The sequence below is a fragment of the Lichenostomus cassidix genome, chromosome 2 (assembly GCF_008360975.1).
Source record: "Lichenostomus cassidix isolate B80296 chromosome 2, HeHo_3.0, whole genome shotgun sequence".
Lineage (NCBI taxonomy): Eukaryota > Metazoa > Chordata > Aves > Passeriformes > Meliphagidae > Lichenostomus > Lichenostomus cassidix.
Window position 1 is genome coordinate 81,647,581 of NC_139482.1, and position 14,870 is coordinate 81,662,450.

Sequence of the window (14,870 nt, forward strand, 5' to 3'; positions counted from 1 at the left end):
CTGTAATGCTGTCAGAACTCCAAGGAAGCAAATATTTTAAAACCATACAGCATGCTGTGTTGCAACCAGCTGTTAATAAAAATTCTAGGATCCCTATGAACAATACTGCACTGCTCTGATAATGCCTGCACACTCAATATATATTGCCAATATTGCTTCCAGGACATGTTGACAAATATATGCAAGGCCTCCATATTTATCAGCAGTGAACAGTGATGTGATGACTTCAGAATACAACTACTGTGCTGGAGTGCATGGCTGGAGTTGGGGCAATGTGACAAAGGAATATCATAAGTTTCCAAGCCTATTTCCTCTTACTCAATACAATTAAGCTGAATTCTATTACATTGGTAGGTAGAACTCAGAAAGGACCAGATGCAGTTGATCACTATTATCAGTGAAACTTCAGCAGTAATTAGAAAAGCAAATACACTAACTAGTCCCTCCAATTTAACAGCTAGGATCTTGCACCTCAAACAGCAAATGAGATTCTGCAGTCATGAAGAACACACCTCCTGAAACAACGTAGACTTGGTGTTTAAGGTTAATAGCAATATAGGGAATACCATCTTGCTATTAAAATAAAACCTAAATTATTGGGAAGAGGTCAGCAAGCTGTAACTGTAGGGTCTCCTTGTCTCCTGCATTTTCATTATTATCTTTACCTTGCTTTCAGTCTTCCAGTATCAGAGAAGTTCAGATGATTTAACTTTAAATAAATACAGAATCCTTCCTGAAGAATGATCCTTCCACAAGATCAGAGGTAACACTACATGTAATTCTACAGTGATGAGATACACCATATTCAAAATTACGTTTTTCTGAAGCTGATAGCAAAGCTCACCACATCATGCCTATTAGCACTGCACCAGAAGTTTTGGCACAAATACCAAGTTGTCACACATGCCAGATGTTTCTCTGCTGCAACCTGGGCACAGCATTGTGCCAGATCATAGCATGATCACCTGGCTATAGCAGAATAGGCTTCTCTTTCTGAATTGGATGCAGCTCAGGACTGCTTGGGCAGAACTTGCTCCTCCTCACAAGCCAAAGTAAGAGTAGGATGAACTCATCAGTTATTTGTCAGAAACCTGTCATTCCATTCCAAATTAATGTAACATGCTGTATCAATCTGCTAAGGTTTAATGCCAATACATGACCAGGCCTTAAACTAGAGACTGTCCAAAGGACATGGACATGGTTTTTTATGTTGTCAGAAAAGGTATCATTTCCTTTTACTTTGTGAATGCCCAATTTGATTTCAGGTCTGTCTTGCTGACAGCTTCCTTTTCACTTTTCATTAATTTCTCTGGAATCAGGCAATGACATTTCACCTTTAACATCAGGCAAAACAGACTAAGGGGAGTTCATAACCACTCACTACCCATTATTGTGCACTCCCAATGTAATAAGCATGCATTTTTTTCATAAAATTTATTACAGCAAAATCTTTCCCACTGACATACTTAAACCAGAAGCATGTCTAGCAGTATCACTGGCAAGCATCATGCTGCTCTTTGTTCATTAGCCAGATGGTACAACTAAAACATTTGTCCTCTTTACTGAAAATGGCATGAAAAGGCAATTCAACACAAAGAAGTGATTACAGAAAGTAACCAGAACATATAAAGACAGTGCTTGTCCCTCAAAAGTTATTAAATTTTTGTTGAATACAATTCCTAATTTTAAATTCCATATTTGACTAGTTTTTGAAAGCAGTCAAGAAACAGGTATTTGGACCTCTCTTGGCATCATCCCATTAATCCAGTATTGTAGTTGACTGCATATTACATCTGGTTCCATCAATGCCTCTACCTATGACAAAATGCTTTAGGAGATTTGAAATGAGCTGCTCATGCCTTGCAATGCTGTGCTTTATAATCTGCACTGCCCAACTCAGCACTGATTTAACATTATACCAAAACAAGACCACCTGGCAGAACCTTAAAGAGTCTGTCAACGTACCTCAAGAGACTGCTGCCTCCTCTTCCAGGAAGTTATAATAAAGCCCAGCAATTACTTTTAAATAAGGAAGCTGACAACAAGACTTCATGTGAGTGCCCTGTTACGATTAAAACATGAACTGGCTGCTTGGCTGATAAGGAATATTATTCACCTTCACAGCATAATACAATGTTCATGTCCAATTTCAGATATGGGGAATAATGATCAGAATTTGACAATAGAAGATTTTGCTTAATGGAAGCATAAATGAAGAGATTTCTACTCCTCTGCTTAATTGGTGACTGTTAAATTGGGTTGCTGTATTTCATTACATCTAACTACTACCACAAAGGGTACCAAAGATTTAGGATGGAAATAAGACCTGTTTAATTTAATGGAAAAAATATTTGATTTCAGCAATTTTTCTGAGCAGGGGATGTTACTGATTTGCTGTAGCAGCTTAAGAATAGCATCACATTAACTGTTGTTTTATCAACTGAGGCTCTAAAGAGTATGATAAACTCTGCTACTTACTAGTGTAACCCATTAAAAGAAAAAGCTTACAATGTCACTGCCGGAGAGCGAGGACACAGAAGAGGCAGATGAACCAGAGGATAACTGTTGTGTACTGGCCAATGATAATGCCAAGTGTTGATTGTAAGATGGTTCAGAGTCTCTGTTCTGCTGCTGTTCTCCATTGCAGAGAGCTATCTGGTCTCTTATTTTCAACCTATTATCTGTTAACAGAAAACATAAGTATCATTAAAGAGCAGAGAACACAAACACATGGGCCTTGAAGTCTTAAGAAGAGCTGCAGTTTAACAAGCTAATTGAAAAACAGGCTCAGAGAAAACTAAACTTGGGTTAGAAAGTTACAGATTCCTTTTATTTTTTCCTGTATTTCTGAATGATTAATTTCAAGGCATGAGTATTTTGAATTACATCAAATTCAAGAAAAAAATTTAAGTTGGTTTCCTGCTATACCTACCAAGTTCAGGTGATAAATTAATTTTGCTCCCCCACTTCTTTTTAATCCAGGCCCTGTAGTCAATCACTTCTTGGGTCACTTTGATGATTCTACCTAATGTGCTAAAAAAATTTTTCAATTAAGTATTAAACAAAGACTGTTGGTTACATATTTGCAAGCATTTTAACAAGCTACCAAATTATGCTAAAAGTCAGTTTAAGATATCCCTAACCAAAAAATCTTTTTGAACTTTTTTTAGCACACCATTTAATCTACTGACGCACGACAGTTTTTATATTCATGTATTATTTTTCTTCTACCATACTAACATGCAAGCAGTGACACACAGGTAAGATTTTTACTCTGTATTTCCAAGTGGAGTGCATATTAACTATCAAGAATGTACATGCTGATAACAATGTACTTGAAAAAAGAAATTTATGTTTCCTGCATTTCTCCACACAGGAAGTTTTCCCACAGCATCTGGATTATAAACAAGCATGGGATGGATGGAAGACATGAACATCCCAGCATTGCAACTGACTGTCTGGAGACAGAGACCTTCACTAACCCTTGCTTACAGACTTACAAGACAACTTAGAAGGTGTTAAGGCCCCACAATCATAAAGTAAGTACCATGAATCATAAGGTAGTGGAACAAGAAAAAGACTGGCTCTGAAACAAGTTAATTTTTTTTTCTTTTTAAATTCGTAATAGTAAGAGGCTCAGAGAAAAAGCTTACCTGGTCCTGCTGAACAGTGACCAGTTATCAACAAAGTAGCGTTTTTCCAACATGCTTTCCCAACACCCAGCTATTTGAATTGTACTTCTTGAGAAGGAGTGAGTTGTCTTCTTGTTTAAGAGATAAATTTTCAAGCTTTCTCTTCATCAGAGACTAGTCACTGAAATGCTAACTATAAACTCCATGCTCAAGGTGCATGAAAAAATGACTGTTGTACAAAAATGGGCTGTACAAAGTTACCACTTTGGAGCACACAATATTATTTTGATTTTTTTAATCTTCAGTGGTTACATTAAAGTCTCTTTTGTATTTCACACCATAAAGGTACATTGTACCTGTACTGGAATTTTCTTTTGGTTTAAGGTGTACAATGGGAAGTCAGGACATACAAAACCCTAATATATTTAGACCATCTTTATTAGGTTTCATCGTAACACTTAAAGTAGCAATAATTCTCCTACTGTCTTTGGGATTACTATTTCATGCAAGACCAAATACCACATGTTCCATGTTAATCTTCCAATTTAAAGATATGTTACTGTTAGTACTGCAAAAGTCCAGCATTTTAAGAAAACATTGAACCAAATAATATCATCCAAATTACAAGTAAAATAGCTGCAGATGGGCCACCAGGCCAGAATGCATGTCATCCACCATTCTATTTATGTAACATACATTAAATGATGCATGCTGGAAAACACAATCATGAATTTTACATGCAGAATTAAAGGTGTGGTTGTCATCACTCAGAATAAAGACCTAGGTTATAATACGTGATTCTTTGGGAACCACAGTTCAATACCTAAGCAGAGCACACTAAGAAAAGAACAAATAAACCAGAAGATCACATTTTGTTAATGTATACTACCATGATGTAACAGCATTTCAAATACTCAATGCAATTCTGGTTTCTCAGTCTCAAAAAGTAAGTTGAACAAGAGGAGACAGAAAAAGATGGGGATGACCAAAACAGCAGAGATTCAGCTGTGGCCCTAAAGCTGCAGTGCACTAGACAGCAATTCCAGTATGGCATTCAAGCATGCACCTGCTGGGTCTCTTCAGCACCAGGATAGGGAAGGAAATCTTGCAGTTAAAAAGTTTCATCTGAGAATGCCTTCAGAAAGAGCTGAGCTTTTACTCCAGGTTAACACATAAATCTCACAACTACCACCAGCTGCGGTCTTAGAACCAGAAAGTGAACATGGACTGAGTAACACAAGCTCTCACAGATAAGGAGTTTGTCAAGCCTGATGCTTCTTGGGAGTACTTTCCTGGAAGTAAATCAATAGTCATGACTTTATATACCAGAAGGAAAATGAACAATCCAGGTTAGTATTTTTATCAGACTGGATGACTGATCTAACAAAAATGCCTGCTATCAAATAGGCATAATTGGTGAAGCTACTGCTACACCAACAACTGTGGCAGAGCTGCACATACAGAATGGGGGAATATGCTCTCTCACCAGGTCCTTTCAAACAGCACAGGGATCAAAGCTCTAAACTCTCATTTTTGGTATTGTCTAGGGGTGATCTTATGATGACACTCTCCAAACTGAGACACGTATAAACGTAGAAAAAAGGAAATTCGCCAAGTTATAAGGTCAGGAGTTCAAAGGCAGATCCATGCTACATTGCTTGTGCAGGAAAATTGAAAACATTCATTATGAGACATCAGGAACTGAAAGGTGATTAAGGTTATACTGACACATACTTAATATAGCTGCAAAGAAAGAGAGTGAGATCAAACCAGATACTGATCTCAGAGAACAACATTTCCTATGTACGGGACTCAAGCATATCCATGGGTTCAAAGAACTGCTTTTTCAAGTAAGTATTTGAAAATTGTGCTTAGATCTGTTTTCAACACTGGAAAATGCCTAGGAACAAAAAACCTATTAATCTACCCTGTCTTTATTATAAGAAAATGTCATACTTTTGGGGCTTTTGTTTTGACTGAGGCCACAATTTCTACAGATGTCTGTAGAAGACACGCAGTTCTTCAAAGATGCTTGTTTGGAAGACATGAAAAAATACAGTTAACTGGTTAGTAAAATTAGACAGCTCTCCTGTGAAAGATGCCCCTTTAAGGTTTTCCCCTGAATACTATCATGTAAGTAAGACCAGGAATAAGCTACTTACAGATCTAGTTTATTTTATATTAAGAACTCAGAAGCTCCCCCTTCGACACGCTGCAAGACCTGGGTTCACAGGGGCACTTTCAAACTGTCATTAAAACAACTCCTGGGTGAATCAATCTTAAGATCACCCTTAAAAGGATCAGAGTGATGACATCACATTCAGTAAAATCAAATATGTAAAGCTCCAGCCAAGTTCCACATGAACAAGTAAGTAGCAGAACCTGAAAAAACATCAAGTCTGTGAAAAAGTGGTCTAAATAACTGACATATCCCCCAGGTACTACAAGTGCAATATAATCTAAAAGCACAGTAAGGTGCACCAGAGAAGGATCTCCTTGACCATGAAAATTAAAAAAAACCCCAAATCTAAAACTTTTACCCTAAAAAATACTTTGTAGGAAAAGCTGGTATTACTGACACCTTAAAAGGGACAGAAGGCATTCTAATGACAGCCACCACCACTCAAGATGTGAAGCAAAGAAAGAACCATTTCAGATAGTACATTTCTCCTGTGTCAGCAGACCTAGCAGGCAAGTTTAACATTCCCTCTGACAGCTCCTAGAACTATTCTGACCAACCAGTGGCAACCCAAACCTAACATATAGGCCTGTCAGAAGTCAGATCAGTTGAGCTGTACACGAGGAAGAGAACAAACAACTCTCCAAGCACAGAGGTGGAAAGATCACTTTCCATCTGGCTGTGATTTTTTTGAAGACTATCACCTGTAAATGACAATTCCAGACATGCAGTCGGAAACCGCCTCAGCTTTCTCAAACTCTGCCCTGTTGGCATGACAGTCTCTTTTCCTTATCCACCTGCACATCTAGCACAATACAGAAGATTTCCAAAGTCTTATTTATACTAAAGGGCATGTGACAGCAAAATCAAGTCTTCCATTCCTCATTCCATATGACCTCATCTGCTTCACAAACGTGGTACACAGCTGTTTAAAAATGCAGTCTGAGTGCACATCCATAGCTGAACAATGTGACAGACCAGAATGCAAGCCAAAATCCCGATCTGCAAAACATAAATATTAACCTAAGGATGCATTTTTGTCACATCCACATCAGCATAACTTAGGGGTGTGAAATGGTGTAATACCACTCTCTCTCTCTTTCCCCAAGTGTGAACTCCTGCTGCTTCTCTTGCTCCTGATCTGCCTGTCATCAGGCACATGCTGGATCAACTCCTTGACATGACAGAAGCATTGAGATACTTGTTCTCAGTCACACCAGAAAGTCCATCTGACTGCCCTTCTGACTGCAGGATTCCTACATCTCATACAAGGCAAGATTCAAAGTGAGAAGGAAGGAAAAGAGCAGCTGACAGAAGACAGTACATAGGTAATTAGGCTGGGCAAGGTGAAATTACACCTTAATATAGAGGCCATGGACAGAGTGGTAACAGATAATCCACTATTTCAATGAACACGAATCAATAAGCAAGAGGTTGTTGCAAAATATCTGCTAAGGTTTCCTGTGGGCCATCAAGAAATAGAACTGGAAAAATCATCACTGACTCAAAACTGTGAGTCCAAAGAAGGGCAATGAAGCTGGTGAAGGGTCTGGAGCACAAGTCCTAGGAGGACTTTTTTCCAGGGGTTTAGCCTGGAAAAAAGAAGCTCAGGGTGGACCTTATAATTCTCTACAACTACCTGAAAGAAGGTTGTAGGCAGGTGGATGTTGGTCTCTTCTCCCATGCAACAAATGAAAGCATAAAAGGAAAACGGCCTCAGGCTACACTGCAGAAGGTTTAGATTGGATATTAGGAAAAACTTCATCGACAAACAGGTTGTCAAGCACTAGAACAGGGTGTCCAGGGATGTGATAAAGTTTACTGTTAGTGCATGTATTTAAAAGACATGTAAGTGTAGCACTGAGGGACATGGTTTAGTGGTGAGCACAGTGGTAGCTGGGTTAACAGCTGAGCCCAAAGATCTTAGGGGTCTTTTCCAACCTAAATGATGCTGTGAAAATATCATTCCTCACAGACTAAAGAAGTGAACTCACTTAAAATGACACACCCTTTCCCAGAGACAGGCTAGGGGCAAAGAACATATGAAAGCTGTTCAAAGCACATACTGACACCAATCCTTAAGCAGGAGATATCCTGTCCATAACTGTATTTCACAGCTAGACTCATGTCTCTGTGGCCTTAAATACTAAGGAATTAATCATGACTTTAATCACCTTGGCTGAAGACATAACACCAAACTTTACCTTGCATAGAAATTGTACAAGTTCAAAATGGATCAGTCTCTTTATTTTCCTAAGAGGAAACTCCTTTTTTCCAAGATGACAGAAAGCTGTTTGTTTTAAAAAAATCAACCAAATTGTTAATCAAGCTCTCCTGAGCTGTTCTTGGAAGAAGCTAGGTGAGATTGACAGGGGACAAAACAGTTTTAAGATAATTTCTGTAGCTGTAAGAATTACCTTCAGGATTCAGCTGATTATTGTTCCCACTGAGAAGAAAGCTTTTCCACAACAGAAGATAGCTTTTAATTCCCACCACACCTCAGATATTCTACTTGGAAGCCTGAATGAAGATGGTGGTAAGAGTGATGTGAATCTATCCATTATTATTCTGTGGGGCTTCCTACTAAAGTAGGTGAAGAAGAAAAAGGACTATGCTGCTGAAGGACTAAAATCCAAATTTTTTTATTCCCACCAGAAATACCAGAATCAGCAGCTGTCTAGAAAGCCTTAAATTAATGTAGGCATTTGGTCATTTGTGTTGGATTGACCCTGGAAAAGAGCCATAACAGACACCAAGAAAGATGTGACATCTGCTGAGACTGTTATCTACGAAATAGAACTCTGCACACAGAAACCTTCCCTGGAAAGAGGAAATATGAATTCAAACCCATCAAGCTCAAGAACAAACCATCCCACTTAGGCAAAAGCTAACCCCAGTGAGGACAAAATTGGGGAGTTCAGCCTCCTGCGACTTCCTATCCTTTCAAGTACTCTTCATTTACTCAACCCCTCTAGTACAAAGTCATGTAGCCAGTCCCTGGTTTTAAACAGAGCCCATTGTTTATAGTTACAGTTATGATAGAGTTCAACCTACCTACTAACAAGTCTAGAAAACAGCAAAAATGGATCAGGACAATGGGCTCCCAGAGGGCCAGGCTTTAGGTCAGGCTGCCAGAAAAGTCTTCATACAGAGCATGGACCACTCTGCCTTACAGCAGGAAGAGGGATCCACAAACATACCTGGACTATCCAAGCACATCAGGTCTAACTGAGACCAAACATGGACAGCTGATTCCTGCAACAAACTTGTTACCAAACAGCTCATCATCCACTTAGAGGTCCTTTGGCACTGACAAGACTGGTGCTAGGGCAACTATTTGTATACAGAACTTTGTCAAACGCTGCTCCTCTTGCAAGCCAAGGGCATGATGGGTTCTGAGATTCAGATGCCACAGGCACAGACAGCCCAGAACTCGCCGACAGGTCAGACACAACACCTGAACACTGCTGCTGGGACTGCTCCACAGGTTTGCAGTTGTGACAAAATCAAAACATTTCCCCAGATACAGTAACAAGTTCAAGTACATGGCAAAGGGCACATATTGATGACACCTGAGGCTTCCATTAAATGTTTTACAAATATGCTTTTTGATGTCGGTAGTAAATACAGACACCTCTTAAGAGAATGACTATATCCTTCAAAGAAAAACAGAGAAGTGAATGGAGGCCAGGACCCAAGACAACCAAAACCTCAGGAATCCTTAAGTTATTCTATCTGTACTTAGGTAAGAACAAAATTGCATTCAGTACCAAGAATTGTCAGCTAATACACATTTAGCAGAGACCTTTAATGTATCTTAATACAGCAGTCTCAAATGTCAGTGTGCAACACTCTGTACCACTTCTCCTGTAACTCCATCACAGCGCAGTCTCAACCTCTGTGAATTTAATACCACTGAAAATTTGAAGAATTTACAGGCACTGTTAAAGTACTGTCAATTTTCAACTCACAAGTGAAAGATTGTGTTCACTTTGATGCAAACTCACTAGAGGAAAGCTATTTCACCTTCCAATGACATTAGTGCTGGAAGTTTACATCTGGACTACAGTTTGCAATTGTATCGAGGTGGTTTATGTAACCTGTTACAGCCATCCTTCCCTGTAATTAGCTGGGGACCTCAAAGCCAATGGGATTTTAGGGAAGTCTCAGGGAAGAGACATCCTCTGATCTAGCCCAAATTCACACCAAGGGTTAGAACAAAAGGCACTAGAGCAGATACATGAAAGGAAATACTGCATGGCTGCCATGCCTTCAATGACTTTCTTCTCTCCCTTTTCAAAAACAGAAATTGCAAAGGTGAGAGCTCAGAAAGTACTGGTTGTGTTTCTAAGAAAGACACTAAGAACTGCAATAAAAATGGCATGTCTAGAAGTATCCTACTTTTAATAGCAGTTCAGACATTATGATCAAACAGAACTGATTCTATTAATACTTATTTCTTTTATATAGTACTTTTAATTCTTTAATTGTTCAATACATGTCATGTCTTTTAAAACAGCTGATGGGGGCATATATTAAAGAACCAAGGAAATTCTTAGCCTTGTTGTCTAGTTTTCTAATTGTTTAAACAAGCAATTTGATTGCATACATTTATTTCTACAGATATGCATCGTACTAAAAATTAAACCATCACAACCTCCTTTGAAATATTTTAAGTAGAATGTTTGAGGAAAGACTGATTATCTTCTGGCTCCCTTCCCCACTAACAGAATCTCACACTGGACTCATCCTGGGTTTTAACATACTCTATTTTAATGCTGCACATTGAGGCATTGCACTCTCAAATCCCTGGGCAGCTAAAATTTCTATGCAGATTTCGATACAACCACAGTTAAACAATAAATAACAATATTCCTTTTATGGATCTAGACACAAACATTACTAACAGATTATACAGACAAATGGATATTGAAAAAGTGAACTAATTACCTCTCAGAATCTCTGTTTGGATATGATCTTGCAAGTGGTGATACTGCATGGCTAAGAACAATGTAGGCATAATCAAAAACTTGTTTCACTTGCATGGCACCGTAAGAACTTCTGCCAACGTCGTTTCCTGAAATAATGTGACAGTCATCAGATCATCTTTTTTTTAATATCAGTTACCAAAAAATTATTCATACTTAAAGCTCAGAAGCTTTAACAATACAGCTTAATTCTGTTTAAACCAGATATCACAGCATACCCACATCAGGAACACCTAAGTGTGCCTATCGCAATAAAAAAAATTGACCTTAGGAACAACACTTAACATTATGCATTCAATTTCCCATTTCTAAAATACTCACATATAGCGCTTGAAAGAAGCAGAGCATAGAGATCAACTTAAACCTCTTACAGCTTTCTTCCAAGAGGAAACCTACCAAGCTTAAAGCATCATGTCTCACTTACCAGTAGAGTTCCTGCAGGCCAAATATAGTTTAAAATTTCACTTCTGTAACCACATTATCTTCATTGGGTCAGAAACACTCACTTCAAACCCTATCTAACCTTATCAAAACTACAGATCAATAAACCAGCACACACAGATATTTATCTCCACAGGACAAGCCAGTTTGTCAAAAATCTATCATAGAAGATTCCAGAAGCTTTTATAGCATTGTTTTTTGATCAAGTTTGTCGTACTCTCAACTGCCCTTCTTTAGGCATGAGTAACATTTTAACTGGAACTCTTTCCAAATCTAGTGCCATGTGAGGAACTGCAGAAGTCAAGAACATACTACGCCTTCTGTGTCAGTGACAATGCTCAAGAATGGATCTCCCATCTGATATCTAGAGCAATCTTGCTATTACTAGCAGAAAGCATTTGGGGGCTTTCTGTAGATGGATTTGGCACCAAAATTCATTGTCAGCACTCAATTTAAGAAGCACAAACAAAACTGCTTTCAAATTGCCTAAGATACAGACTAGGTCTTGAGTGGGTAGAAAACTGCTTATAGTGAAAGGCTCCCTCCTTCAGAATGATGTGTGAAATGCTGTGAGAAGACTAGAAAGAGATAAACCTCCAAATATGAAAAATCAGATCCGGGCCCATGGATAAGAGAAATCAATGAAAAATCTGCTTTGAAAAATTCATGGGTAAAGGACAGAATCCATTCTCTGGAGGACTGAAACCAACAAGGCTGAATTTGACTGTAGAGGAACCCTTCACTCCCCTAAGTGTTTTGTCCAGCACGCCATTATAGACAAACATGCTGAGATCTGCCACCCAGGGGAACAAAACCACAGCCTTGGCTTTACACATCTTAATCCTTTCAAAATTCTTCAACCATAATGCCATTTTAACAGAAAAGCATAATCAATGAAAATTAACTGAAAATGTAAGAGCACTTTGGGAAAACTGAATTTTTCCAGTAATTTACATGGGCAAATAAAAACTGCTCAAGAAATACTTCCTGTTTACTGACATAACTGAGTATCTTGCTCTGAATGCACCACTGCAGTATCCAGCAGCCACTAGGCTCAAAGTTACAGAACCCTCTCCAAATGGTTTATTTACTATTAGACTATTCTGAAGTAAAAGCAGAAATCAGTGTGGGCCTAGGACAGTGAATCTAGGAATAAACTCATGGTCACATTTTTCACAGAGGACTTCACAAAGGATTTACTCTAAAGGCAGCTGAAAAGTGACCAAGATATTTTAGTGGTCACAAAATCAGAACATAATATTAATTCTACTAGAAAAGTAACAACTAATTCAGTGTAGGTTTTTCAGAGGCAGGCCACTTGTGTCCAGCCACATAATGATATTCTAAACATACCTATATATAAAAAGATAATTAAATTGAGAAGCAAGACACAAATGGAATACATACAAGAAGCTAAACACACATAATTGCACCCACCACTAAATTCAAGTCCATCTATGGCTAGACTTGATGTTAGGGCTCTTTTCCAACCTAAATGATTCTATAAAGTCACATAACTTGAGTTGAGAACACACACTCAATACACACTCAAGCAATCTGTATGAGTTTAGCCTAACCTAATGCTAGGCAGGTACATTTGACATGCATCCTGCATAAAGTTACACAAAAATGAAGACAGGGCTGCCACAAAATACTGGTTATTCCTTTCATTAGTTGTCACTATCTCTGCTGTTGTGCTAGCAAAAGAAATCATAAGCCTTCCCTAAGCCACCTGCAGAAAACTTGGGAAGTTTAGTTTAAATCAATGAAGTTGTGTTGGAGTCTTGATTGAAGCAGATTTGAGAAGAAAGGCAGAACAGCTCATGCCATACCATGCATAGGTTCCTCAATTGCCTCATTCTGCATCTGTAACTAGTTCATTAAAATGTCTGAATTAACAGGTCTTGATAAATTATACAGTCTGCAGAGCTTCTGACTGGGGCTGCAGTGGGAGCTACTGTGAACTGCACCTGTCAAGTCTGTATAGAGATGACCCTACCCAATCCAGAAAGCAGCATATTAAAGAAGCCAGAAGATCACACATTTGCATTTGCTGTCCTGAACAGATTTTCTTCTGAGAGATCACTCTCATTAGAGAGCTATGTCTTACATAACTGAGCATCCTTCTTTTGTCACAATCTAAACTGATCAGTTAAAGCACGCAACCCAAATGCTGTCACTTTTTGAAAAAATCATACATACTTCAATCCTCAGATGTACATTAGCAGATAACAATGGTGTGTGATTTCATGTATAATTCAATCCTTATTCTTTCTTACAAAGCCTTCATCCCTAAAGGAGCATGTCCAAAATTTCCATCACTTGCTATCAGTATTACCACTTCATCAGGTAGCCTTCCTTTACCTGAAGCAGTTTTAAGAACACGGCCTGAAAAGGTAAAGGTAAGACCATGAGCTAGGACTGAAGCAGACCCATTTATGTTAAGCTATTAGCTAGTAAACAGCTTTTTGCAACATTCAGCACTTAAGAAGTTCTTTCAAATGCTAACTTCAATGTATTTGTGTATTTTTAAACACATATGTTTTATACACACACGCAAACATACATATTTGCAGGTTCTAATGACAAATAGCTGATATTGAAAAGCTGCAATGCATAATTTTGGCAGCCACTAAGACTAGAAGATATTATCTCAATAGATATTCCCAATCTCAAGTCTATTTACTTCCTGTACTTGTGACCTATCAAGATGCAGAAGCAAGCAACATGAAGCATAATAAATTGTGTGAGTTAGAGACTCTTCAAAGAAAACACATTGAATTTAAAGTTTAGAACTTTCATTAGTACCCACAGCAACTCAGAATGAAGAACAAACTTTCTCAGGAAGAGAGCAGCACAGGTGGAACCCCAAGTTTTAAACTTGGTGTTAAAGAGTAGCAATTTAGCTACTCTAGCCACTGCCAATCTGAAACTAGATCAAAATCATTCCTGTTCTGAGCATCAGAAATGACTGGAGCACCTTGATAATCACCTGATTCACAACGGTATAAAATAACAAGCCCCCCTAACAGTCTGCTGAATATGTGCCAAGCTTATTTAATAACCACAGATTAAAAGATTGGTCAACTGCAAACAGTTACATCTTCCAAGACAGAATACTGCTAGACCAACTGCAAACAAACCTCTTTAAGATGACATCATCCACCCTGCTCCAACACATTCCTCTGAACAAACTTCCGAGCACCTGGCTTTGCAGTTCTCCTCAACAAAAGCTTTTACTTTTTACATATTTTACAAAAAGGACAACTGCTTTAAGAAATTGAAATGGTGCAGCTACAAGATGTTTGTGGAAACTCCCTCCATTAGAAAATGCTAAGGCAATGATTTTCATCTCATTACCCTATCCTGGGACACTAATTCAAGATGAAAGACCTTAGACTATGTACAAAGATCAAATATAAATGATTACTTCAAAATGCATCACCATTAGATTAGTCTGACAACTCAATTCCAGATTTCAACAAACTTTCCACTTTAAGTGTAGACTTCTGATGTCTTGATTGGAATCTTGGCTCTTAAATCACAGAAATTATCATCTTCTAGCACACAATAATCAGTCTCTGAAAATGTCTGAGGAAACCCTACAGTGCCCAACAGAATCTAAGCAAA

General features: G+C 38.3%; 1 protein-coding gene across 4 annotated transcripts in view; it reads right to left on the reverse strand.

The window, feature by feature from the left end:
- TENT4A (terminal nucleotidyltransferase 4A) overlaps positions 1-14,870 on the reverse strand; it is a 59,517-nt gene that overhangs the window by 20,569 nt on the left and 24,078 nt on the right. For all 4 annotated transcript variants that reach the window (XM_085052169.1, XM_085052171.1, XM_085052168.1 and 1 more), the window contains exons 8-10: positions 10,762-10,888; positions 2,933-3,033; positions 2,509-2,681 (exon numbers count right to left, since the gene is read on the reverse strand). In XM_085052169.1, coding sequence (XP_084908295.1) covers positions 2,509-2,681; positions 2,933-3,033; positions 10,762-10,888 — 401 coding nt within the window. The remainder of the gene's footprint in view (positions 1-2,508; positions 2,682-2,932; positions 3,034-10,761; positions 10,889-14,870) is intronic.